The sequence below is a fragment of the Pogona vitticeps genome, chromosome 2 (genome assembly GCF_051106095.1).
Source record: "Pogona vitticeps strain Pit_001003342236 chromosome 2, PviZW2.1, whole genome shotgun sequence".
NCBI lineage: Eukaryota > Metazoa > Chordata > Lepidosauria > Squamata > Agamidae > Pogona > Pogona vitticeps.
Window position 1 is genome coordinate 203,252,526 of NC_135784.1, and position 12,261 is coordinate 203,264,786.

The 12,261-nt window shown below is 38.6% G+C and overlaps 1 protein-coding gene across 2 annotated transcripts in view; it reads left to right on the top strand.

Moving 5' to 3' along the window:
- The window catches only part of HOOK3 (hook microtubule tethering protein 3), a 73,222-nt gene that overhangs the window by 43,242 nt on the left and 17,719 nt on the right, over positions 1-12,261 (top strand). For both annotated transcript variants that reach the window (XM_020801383.3, XM_072991955.2), the window contains 5 exons: positions 1,894-2,004; positions 5,918-6,005; positions 8,309-8,378; positions 8,599-8,739; positions 10,722-10,809. In XM_020801383.3, coding sequence (XP_020657042.3) covers positions 1,894-2,004; positions 5,918-6,005; positions 8,309-8,378; positions 8,599-8,739; positions 10,722-10,809 — 498 coding nt within the window. The remainder of the gene's footprint in view (positions 1-1,893; positions 2,005-5,917; positions 6,006-8,308; positions 8,379-8,598; positions 8,740-10,721; positions 10,810-12,261) is intronic.

Sequence of the window (12,261 nt, forward strand, 5' to 3'; positions counted from 1 at the left end):
CATTAGTGACTTCCTTTGATGATTTTGAGATGTGCATGACTTTATCGCATTACAGTGGTGCCTTGCTTGACGACGATAATCCGTTCCAGCATAATCACTGTAGAACGAAATTGTCGTCAAGCGAAAATAAAAAGCCAATTGAAACGCATTGAAAACCGCTCGATGCGTTCCAGTGGGCGAAATACCTCAGCGTCCAGCGAAGATCCTCTATAGGGCAGCCATTTTCCGGTGCCTGTAATGCAAAAAATCTGTCCTAAGCACAGTGGGGAGCCATTTTGAACAGCGGGCGGTTGAAAACCCGACAGCTGTTTTTGATCGTCAGGAAGTGAAAAATCGGTTCCCAAAGCAGGGAACTGATCATCATAAAGCGAATTTTCCCTTATCTAAACATTGCGATCGCAAAAACCTCATCGTACAGCGGATTCGTCGTACAATGAGGTAATCGTTAAGCGGGGCACCACTGTATATACATGATCCCTGAAATCACCTTTAGTCAGCAGCAATTTATCGTAAGAGATTTGCTGCAGAGAATAACTGATCACAGCTGGTGATGAAGGCTTCTGGGAATTGCGGTCCAAAAACATCTGAGTTACCCATAGTTGGGAACCACTGAAGTAAAGGAAAACATAGTCTTTAATGTTCAAATCCTGAAAAGGGTTGTTAAATGATAGGACTTGTGGAAGAGTGTTACTTCACAGAGTCATTAATAAGAAGAAGCAACTTGACAGTATATAACAATGACAACTTTGTTAAGTAAAAAGAGAATGGCTCCGTTGACAGCAAATCATTATTTGACAAAAATGTAAATTTATGTTATTTTCTTATCAACAAAAATAAATGACCTTTTCTATTATCTGTTAGGAGTGATCTGATTCACCACCTGCTGCATAAATTTCAGGGTTTTTCAGATAAGTGTCTGGTCATGTATTACTGGCCAGACCAGAATTTGTATATAACAGGTCCAAGTTGCTAACGTCTTCCTGGCTGCACTACATAGAAGGGCTCTGTTTTTATGCCTGAACATAAAATGTGGTTTTTGTTTTTTAACTTGTTTTCCTTCCTTTATAATGATTAAATTTGTATATGTTTATAGATCATATGACTACACTAAACTCACTGTGTGAGTGTGTATATACATTGGTGCCTTGCTTAACGGGTGCTCTGTTTAGCGACGAAACCACATAGCGACGAACTTTTTGCAATCGCAGAAGCGATCGCATTGCGATGTTTCCTATGCGTTTTTTCACTTTGTGATGATCAGTTCCCTGTTTCGCTTACCGATCATCGCAAAGCGATAATTTTTTAACAGCTGATCGGCGGTTCCAAAATGGCCACCGGGTAAAAAAATGGCCGCCCGGTGTGTTTTCGCGCCAATTCCTCACTTTAGAAGCAGCGAAAATGGCCGTTGTATGGAGGATCTTCGCTTTAAAGTCATTTTTTTACCCATAGGAATGCATTAAACAGGTTTTAATGCGTTTCTATGGGCTTTTTAAAATCGCATAGCGACGAAATCGCTTAGCAGCGATTTTTGCTGCATGACTTTATATATATATACTTCCTGTTATCTAGATTGAATTATAATTGAGACAGTATAATAGATGCAAATATATCTTAGAATAGGTTTTTAAAAATTACCAGATGAGTCTGCACATTTTAAATCAACGAGGGTGAGTTTAAGTGAGGTAATGGCTCATATGTTAGCCTTTTTCTCTTGACATGGACAGGATTTGAAACCTTTCATTTCTACGTGAAAGGAGCCACAACTTACTATGTCATCTGAACCTGGACAAAGAATTGAAGAAAGGCAGCTTCAAATGTGGACTGAGCCACTCTTGTAAAGTGTCTTACATCTTGCTTTTATTGGTGATTGGTGATCTCTTTCTTCTCTTGCAGGTAGTTGAACTCCAGAATAGATTGTCTGAAGAATCCAAGAAAGCAGACAAATTAGAGTTTGAGTACAAGATGCTCAAAGAAAAAGTAGACAGTCTGCAAAAAGAAAAAGATGTACGTATGTAAATATTGCAAATTTTTATCCGGAGAAGTAGCAACTTTATATCCTAAGACTCTTCCTGAGGGGGGTCCATTACTATTTCTTATGTTAGTTCACATCTTATGTTAAATTAGATCTAATGTTAAATTAGATGTGAACTGGCTCGCCTCCACTAGTTACCCATTGAGTCTTCGATCAGGTTCTAGGTTCTGACTCTTACATATAAAGCTCTCCACAGTTTGGGCCCATGTTACTTGTTGGAGCGTCTTGTCTCAATGTCAACTGCTCAACCCACCAGATCATTGCAGATGAGGTTATTCTGGGTAGCCACCCTGAGGAAGGCCCATAAATCTTCTGCTAGAAGTAAGGGCCTTCTTTGCGGTGTCTCCATCTTTGTGGAACCAGCTCCTGGAGGAGCTTTGCCTGGCCCCCCTCCCTATGGACATTTAAGAGGCAATGACTCTTCAGGGAGGGTTTCCACTCCAGCTCTAGCTGAGTTGAGGTGATTGTACAATTCTGCCCAGTTAATTTAATTTTAATTTTTATCTTAAATGTAGTTTCATCATTGCTCCGGCATCTTCTGTCTTTTGTGGTTAGTTCATTACATGGTTTTATCATGCTATTTTATTTTGATTGTGTATTTTACTGTGAACTGTCCAGAGTAGTGCTGTGGCACTAATGGGAGTGGTATATAAATTAAATAAATAAATAAATAAATTGTGGTTTGCCTGTGGTTGGACTTCAGACACGCATGCTCTTCTCTCACATAATCCATGTTATGTACTGTTTTGTGGGGCAAGCATGTTATTTTCCCATTCAAATTCTGTGGCAACCTATAATTTGCTACAAACCAATAAATAAATAAATAGAGTTCTCAGGAATGGGAATGAGGAGTTGATGAGCAAATGGCTCATTCTTGTTAGCACTAAACCATGGATTTATGTATAAACTAAGCCACAGTGACTCTTGGTACTATTTTTATTCTTCTGGTGTCAAATGCCATGTTTATCCAGATAGTGTATATAGTGGTGCCTGGACTTACGAACGTCCCGACATATGATCATTTCGAGTTGCGACCAGCTCCGGCTGCAAAATTTTGCATTGACTTGTGGCCAGAGCTTTGAGTTGTGACCGGAAAAAAGCGGGGAATTCAAATTTGCTAACTGTTGGTAGGCAAAGAGGCTGCTTCTTTGTAGCTCTTTCGCCCCAACGGTTAGAGCGAGTGCGTCGGAGGAGGCTTCGGATTGCTTGGAGCTGCTTTCTGCTCCTGAGTAAGTACATTTACTTTGTTTTGCAGAGTAGGTTTGGATTTTGGGGGGGGGGGTATGTTTCTGTGTTGTGATGTTTTTTGTGTTTTGGTGTGTTTTATTCCCCAGCCCCATCGCATTTTGATGGGGCTGGCTGTGTATGGGGGGGTTGGTTTTTGTGTTTTTCCCCCAGCCCCATCGCGTTCCACTGGGGCTGGCTGTGTGTGGGGATGTTTTTGTGTGTGTTTTCCCAGCCCCATCGTGTTCCGATGGGGCTGGCTGTGTTTTCTTCGGTTTTGGTAATTTTTTTTCTAGCCTCAACGCGTTCCGATGGGGCTTGCATTGTTTCTTTTGGGGTTTTTGGTAATTTTCCCCCCGGCCCCGACACGTTTCTACGGGGCTTGCAGTGTTTTTTTTTGTTTGTTTTTGTGTGTTTATTAGCCCCAGCGCGTTCCTATGGCGCTTGCAGTGTTTTATTTTTATTTTATTTTATATTTGTATTTTTTTCCTTCTGGAACGGATTAATCGTGTTCCCATGCATTCCTATGGAAAATGGTGCTTCGATTTACGACCATTTCAAGTTACGCCCATCTTCTGGAACGGATTATGGTCGTAAGTCAAGGCACCACTGTAATTTATTGCTCCAAATATTTTCCATGCTTGCCTTTTTCTCTTCAGTGTCATTCCTTTAGTTAACTGTTTGACAACTCCTTCTGGATGTGGTATTCATTATCTTAATCTTCACATGGTGAAAACTGAAATCTTCTCAAGTCCTCCTTAATCTTTTCTCTCTCCTAGTGTTTTACATCAGCATTTTTGATGCATGTATTCTCCTTGTATTCTGTCCTAGAATCCAGATGTCATGTTTAGATTATCTGTCTATTCTTACTGCCATCCATTCAAGTAATCTTGTTCTAAATCCTACTTCTAAACATAATTCAGCATGCTCACGTTTTGCCTTTTTTTTCTTTGTCTTTTTCTTTTCACTGTGGTATAGGGACATTATGAGATGCTTTATCAGAACGTGAAAGGAATACATATCAGATTTCAGAATGGAATTACCTAACTTTCCCTTTGTATGTTCCTGTTCTACTATGCCCAGATTCCTGATAAGCTTTATTTGCTTCGGATAACTGTCTTTATGTATTTTAGAATCTCTTATTTTCTCAAATGATGTGAAAGGCCTGCTTATGTCTTATTCAGGGTAATTTAAATAGTTTCTAGTTTTGACAGGATGAATCATACAAATCATGCTATGGAGAAAAAAATTATTAATCTTTCTGTGTATGGTTAGTTCTAAACTGCTAGTTACTACAGCATTGCTCTACAATTAGTACTTTGTTTACATCAACTCCTTCAAAGCAATGCTTAAGTCTTCCAGTGCTGTCATCCACTTCTCCTCAAGTAGGCATTTTTCAATGGATTGCAGTGTCTGTTTTCCTTCCCCACATCTTTCTTACAGTTCTCTTATTTAGCAGATGGAAAGCTGGGAATAGGCTTCTTGGCTTCTTGGTGTGTTCAAGGTGGAAGCTGGAGACAAGTTATTGATGTTCTGGTGTAATGTCTCCAGGGCATCTTTTCCATGTAACCAAATAATGAAAATGTCATCTAGGTGTCTCAGACAGAGTAACAGTTTTGGGGCACAACAACTAAGAAACCATTGTTCCAGGTTTGCATATTGTGAGGCCCCTATAGGTAATCCATGGCTGTTCCATTAATCTGGAGACAGAGGTTGTTGTCAGAGATGTACTAGCAGCTAGATGGGCTGTGTCCTCATTCAGAATGGCATTCCTAATAACTATAGTCCATTCTTGAGTAAAACGTTGGTGTAGAGGGCTTCTTCATCCGTAATGGCTGGAATTGTCAGAGATGTTTTGAGTGGACTGCCATTTCCTTCTTTGAGCCATAGTCTATGGAAAAAGTTCTCCAGATGTGGGGCAAAGTGACACTTCTGCTTGGCTTAGTGCTTGGCTGGATAGATGCAATATTGTGTAAGTGCAATTTCATTCTCAATTTTTCCTTCTTTATTAAATAAGGAGTGTTGATTAGATGGCTCAGTAATTTTAGAAGAGAGTGTTGCATGATCTTTCCCTGTCTTTAGTGGATATGCAAACCATAAACAATTTCTCACGCTTAGTCTTTTGGGATGATATATTGTTTGCATTTGCTAACAAATATTGTGTCCATTTATACTGTGCAAGTTTGTGAGGTTGATGGATGTCCACTCAGTTTGACTGAATCCAGTGCCTTTCATAGTTCTAGTTTTCAAAGTAGCCATGTAAGTATGTGCAAGCATAACCAAGAAAAAATAAAAATAAAAGTAATAAACATGTTCTTTTTTTCTTTCATTATGTTAAATAGTTTTAAATTTTAAAATGTTTTTTGTTTACTGTATTATGTCATGAAATCTCTAGATGTAGGGTAGGATAGAAATATTTTAGTGAGTGAGTGGATGAATAAGTGAATGATTAAATAAAATGAGGGTCAGCACTGATATTTGCTCTGAATTATTAAAAGCTTTGCATTATTTTCATTTGAGACTTTAGAAGCTTATGAAATAGTAAATTTTGATTACTCATACGTAACTCATAATAAGTAGCTCAAGTGACATTATGACTTCATGCTTCCTGAACTGACTAGTAGAATTGTCAAATGTTTGTCTTTTTCCCCCTTTATGTAGCGGTTAAGGACAGAGAGAGATTCCTTAAAAGAAACAATTGAAGAGATTCGATGTGTGCAAGCACAAGAGGGACAGCTTACTACTTCAGGTAAAGAAAATGAATGGACAGTATGATTTTTTTTCTTTTAAACCCTCCCCCCCCAAAAAAAAACCCTCTGAAAATTGAATATTTGAAAAACAAGTCCTCCTGGTATTTGAAGAAATTGAATAGTATGCCTATCCAGAAACAGATTCTATTTATTAATATGTTTTCTGTTCTGTGTTGTGTTTCTTACTTTTTAATTACACCTCCATTACTTTTTGGACTTTTGGATCATTTTTGTTGTCATAAATAAATATTTTAATTCTCCCTGAAAGAGCTAATTCAATTTATGTTCCGAGAGATGGAGCTAGATTCCTTACTTATCAAAGAATAAATTCATAGACGGACTTCAGATAAAACTGCAAACATTGTTTCTTAGGGGGACTGTCTTTTGAAGTGAGTAACAGGGTTAACCAAAGGCTAGCTATTTCTGAAAGGGTTTGCTATCTCATAGTATCACAAAAATAATATTTTTATAAACTTTTTCTTATAAAAGAAAAAGTTTATAAAAAAACTTTTTAATAAACTTTTTCTTTTATAAACTTATCAAAAAGTTTATAAAAGTTTTATAAACTTTTTCTTTATAGTGGTTTGCTTCTTCAGTTCTAGAACATATAACAAACAGATTTTTATCTATAGGTCATGAAGTATATTATTTTGAATTACAGCCATGTTGCTAATGTATCAACTTTAAGCTGTATTCTGGCAGATTGCTAACACAAATCTATGACTGATATCCTGTTGTGTAACTTAAACCTACAGAAACATGACATGTTACAGTCAAGGAGTATTTTTCAATAATTAAAACCTTCCTACTTCTATCCCACATCTTTTAAAATTCTCATGTATTCCATTTCATTGCATTGAAGCCATGGGAGCTACAGGACAGAAGAAGAGGTCTTTAATAACCAAAAATTGCCACTAGCAGATTACGTTGCTGGTCCAGCCAGATTTTCTGTGAATAAAGATATCCTTCTGTTCTCTGGCTTACATGGATTCAGTGCAATAAAAGGGATTGGTCAGGAGTCAGAAAAGCAGAGGGACTGAAGTAGGAAGTTCTTATTATTGAAAATTGTGCCATGCTTGTGATGTCATCATACCTCTGCAGATGTAAATTGCACAACAGGATCTCAGCCTATACATGTCATATATACACACAGAGGCCAGAACTTTGTTGCTCTATCCACATAGTTCTACACAATTTCCACCTTGCACAAAGTAGCTTTTCAGGTACGGGTGAATGTCAGAGTGAACAAGTTAACCAACCTGGGTTGTAGTTTTCACTTATAGGACCATAGTAAATTGAGATGAATTTTGGTCACTTTATATGGGGTCTCAGTTCAGTTTCCGAAGTTTTCTGACATTTTCATCTCTTTCTAGCTTGAGAATTAGTGTGTATGTCTACAGTCACCCAGTTTCTAATGCTTACTATAACTAGCCTGTAATTTTATTACAGAATTCTTAAGTGGCAGCTTAACATCCTCTACTGGCTTATTAGAGGCTTATGGAGAATGTTATTATTAATAACAGCTTAGATATTGGGAAGTGTTGTGCCTAGAGATGGGCATGAACCGTGGTTCAGCCTGGTTCAGCATGGTGCCCACATAGGTATTCCGTCGGCTTCCCTCCCCCACCTCCTCTGGGTGATCTCCCACTCACTGGCAGCAGTGCACTTCCATCCTCTGGCTCCTCAGGGCGATTTCCCAAACAAAAGCAGCACAGTGGGTTTCCTTGCCCTGCCTCCTCCTCTGAGTGGGTGGCCGCTAGAGGAGGCAGAGGGAAGCATATATCGCTGCTGATGAGTGGGCAGTAAGTGTGTGGCACCTGCAGAACACCTGTTCAGGCACCACACCAAACTGGACCAAACCACTGAACTGTGTGGTTCATGCCTCTCTCTAGTTGTGCCATGAAAAGGAGTAAGGAATATTAGAGACTTCTAGTTCTAAATGAAGACAGAGCTAAATTCTGTAAATTGAGAATTTTCCAAATTGCTTATTTGAGTATTCTTCTCTTTAAACAGTGTTTACATTTTACAAAAGTCTTGAATTATTTCATTTATGTCATTGTCTATTTGGTTTACAGATGTTTTGTGTACAAGGGAGCACTTGTTCTAGCATTTTTGTTGTTTTGTCATGTTCCAGTCAAACAGCATTTATATGTCTTTTTGATTGCATGACACAGTGAACATGTTCTTCCATTCCCTCCACTGAAATCCACAGTATTTAAAAGTGTATAATTTAAGCTCCTTCATGCCCTGAATAGCAGCCATATGCTGTCTAACACTTCCTTTTTCACATTCTTTTATATAGGATTGTTGCCACTAGGAGGTCAGGAGTCCTCAGACAGTTTAGCTGCAGAAATTGTTACCCCTGAAATCAAGTAAGTACCCCAAAAGTTTTTGTGCTGGGCATCATTTTATAGATGTAATATCAACACAGTCTACTTTAAAAAAAATAACTCCCGTAATTTTTCAAATCAATTATCTTTATTTCTAGCTAGGACTTTAGACAATAGACTGCTATACGGATAACACTTTCTACTATGATAATACTGATCTGTTTCCCTGGTACGCATAATTGTTTCCCTCTTGATTCTCAAGGGAAAAACTCATTCGTCTTCAACATGAAAACAAGATGCTAAAGCTTAACCAAGAAGGGTCTGATAATGAAAAGATTGCCTTGTTGCAGAGCCTCTTGGATGATGCCAATCTCAGAAAGAATGAACTCGAGACAGAAAACAGGTAGGAAAGGTCTATTTCCCTTTCAAGTGTATTGGGGCCTCGTTCAGACTGTTGGTACTACTTGCCTTCTCCCATGCTACAGGTTTCTTCTGTATCACCTATCATATGCCACGAAAATGATACCTGTTTTTTGTCAATGAATTTCACAGTGTTTCTTTTGATATGTTAGTGGTGTAGTCATGTGGCTGCGGAGCCAGAGGTCTGCTTTCCTCCCTGTGCCTCCTTGACAGGGGCTGGACTTGATGATCCATAGGGACCCTTCCAGCTCTGCAGTTATAAGATTAAGGGGAGACATTTGTATCTCTATAACATCATAAAATGTGAAGGGAAGAAGAATGATCCAGTGATGAAAACTTTAAATAAGGACATTGTGTCTGCAAGTAGTTAGCAAATACAGTTAGAAGCAATGATAGAACAGCAGTCTCTAAAGGACATGATCACTGCATGATATTTGTGTGTTGCCTTCAAATGCTGCTGTGGTGTGTGTAGGGAAACAGTATGTGTATAAAACACGTGTATTTTTACTAGGAGGTGCAGACCTAAACCTAGGCAAATGCAAAAAGATCTATAATTGAAGTATAAGTTGAATGTAGAAGGTCTGTAATCCCCTTTCTGGGTTCCCTGTGTTTTCAAAGCCAGCACTTTTCAATATTTGGCCCTCTGTGACTTTATATAACTTCAGTTTTTGGTCATTGTGGCTTAAGCTTCTGGGCACTGAAGTCCAAAACAAATAGCAAACTAAACACTGAGACTTGGTATTCTGAGCTGGCTCTCAAATTCTGGGATCTCTACGAACGGTTCTCTTTTCTTCTCTCCATTCCCTGGAATCCCACAGTGCTCAACTGGTGACATTGATTTTTTTTTTAGTCTAGGGCTCTGAGAGAGGCTTCTAACTATAAGCAGCATTTCAGTGCATTGCAGTATAGGCCTCTCTAGGTGATTGTTTTGGATGTTGTTCTCACCGTCTCAGTCAGGGTTTGAGGAGACACAAGAGCTCAACAGACTTTTAATGCCAAGGTACAGGGGAATTTGCTGATAGTTCAAATCAAGCCTGAACTATATCTGGAGGCAAGCATGTTGAAACTGAGACTGTCCTGGGCACATCATGAGAAGGTAGGGTTCTCTGGAAAAGACTGCTGGGAAAGGTAGAAGGTGGCAGGAAAAGAGGAAGACGAAATACGGGATGGACTGACTCCCTAAAGGAAGCCACAGGCTTGGGTTTACAAGAGCTGAGCAGGTTGGTTGAGGAAGGGACATTTTGGAGATTGCTCATTCAAAGGAGCACCATAGGTCAGAGGTGACCTGACATAACAACAACAACAACAACAAACAGAACATCCCAGTATGTTCTGAATCAGATGCATTTTCATCTAATATGTTAATATTTCCCTAGGCCTTTCTGTAGTCATTTTGCTTTCAAAATGGTTTTCAATATATGGCATTCAGCTTGAGATGCCATGTCTTGTCATCATTATTGCTTTTTTGGCTCCTTTCTGATCATCTTGTTTATGCACCCGCTAAAGCTTAAAATTCTACTAGCAAACAATCCTCAGAAAGGTCCCCTTCTCTGTTCCAAACCCGCATTTGTCTTGAAGGAAGGAGAGAGCTTTTCTGTTGCCATTCCCATACTTGGAAACTGCAGCCTAGTAGCATTGCTTTTCTTCTTTAGGAAGGCTTGGGATGTCTTAGAAGCTGTAATGTACTATTGTGTTTTGTCATAATTGTCCCTGCTTCTGTTTTTTATCTTTTATTTGTAGGTTTGCTAAGTTGTTATCATATTTTATTATTTTTGCTGGCTCCCTTTCAGTACATACGAAAAGACCAGGGAGGGAGGGAGGGAGGGATGCTGTGTGCCACTAGTATGAACATCTTCTAATTTCAAAGTACAAATGCACATTTATGAACATTTTGTAAAAACTAGCTTTTAGAGGTGAACCAAGACCAGTGCTTCTTAAAGGTAGCATTTTCTTTCCTATTTCTAGGCTTGTAAATCAGAGATTGCTTGAAGTACAGTCCCAAGTTGAAGAGTTGCAGAAATCTTTACAGGAACAAGGCTCAAAAGCAGAAGATGTAAGTAGAGTAGACAAAAATACACGCGGTTTGGGTGTAACTGTGCCAAATGTTCAGATGCTTGCTGTTTTAATGTTAGTTGTATTAAATTTACTGCCAGATACCATTTCCTTCCATCATGAAAATGTAAGAGTGGGGTTACCCAATTTAGCCCTTTTTAGTGCTGAGCTGAGCTCCTCCCACCTTCCTGCCCCAGTGAAACCCAATAGGCTTTCCCAAGGAAAAATTAAATCTCACAGTCAGGACTCCAACATAGACTTGCCAGGAGTAATATCCAAGGGGTTAAATGGAAGGAAACTAAATTGATGGTGCAGATCGCCATGATTGCCTTTTGGATTTAATTTATTGGGTGCAAAGACTTGTCCTTTACAATGCAAGATATTATGCAAGGTGTATTTCCTAGAATGCCTTGCCTTGCCGCAGTTTATGAGAAGAACCATTGGTTAACTTGGTAAAACAATTTCTGCTGCATCCACAGAAATGCATGATATGAAAGACCACTAATATAATTTATCTAATGAGGGAAAGGAGGGGAGAATATTATTTTGAGAGCCTTCCTTTCCTTGGAGGAAAGTGGTTGTCACAGTTTAGGTCCACCATACATATCTAGAACTTCCAGAGTGTAAATGCTCTTTTTCAATACTTGAAAATAGTACGTATGAAAATGTTTTTTGCCTATAAGGTGTTCACTATTGATTGCGATATTTAGAGGCTAACCTTTAGTTTTAAAAAAAGTACAAATTTCTACTGTAACATGTACTGTATTTTGTTGATTTAGATAATTATTAAATAAACATGTACATCTGTTTTTAGTGGCTTTTGTATAGCTATACTAAAAACACCTGATCTGTGCATGAAACTGATAAATTCATGTCATCTGCTTTCAGTGATTGCAACTGTCCCCTTTTGAAATTTTAGGTTATGTTTGTGTAATTTTTTTAAAAAGTGTCTTTCTTGTCTGTAGCATTTGTTTTTAGTGAGAACACTCATTCATGTACCTGAAACACATTTGTGATAGCTTTTCAGAGCTCTCTCGACAGGAGGAAGAAGCTCTAGACAGCGTAGAAAGAGAAGAAAATGTGCATGCTCAGTGAGAATGCCTTGCTTTAAATGTGTTCTTCAGAAAGATACTAAACCGTTTCTCTTGTTGGCTGCTGTTTTGCTTCGTACTAATTTGTCGCCTCTGTCTCTTGGCATGGGTTTCTGCTCAAGGCTATTGTGAGTATGGCTTCCTATTTACTTCATCCCACTCTGAATAAGTCAGTACCCCGGGTGACTCTGACCTTTTCAGAGAAGTTTAAATGGATAAAATTGTATTTCTTATTTGTGTTCCATTTTTCACATACAATATGTTATCCATTTGTTTAGGGAAAGCTTGAGGACACACACATGTGCCAGCTATTTCTGTGAGTGTTGTCATTGTGGCACTGTTTGAGGCAAATTTGTTGTACA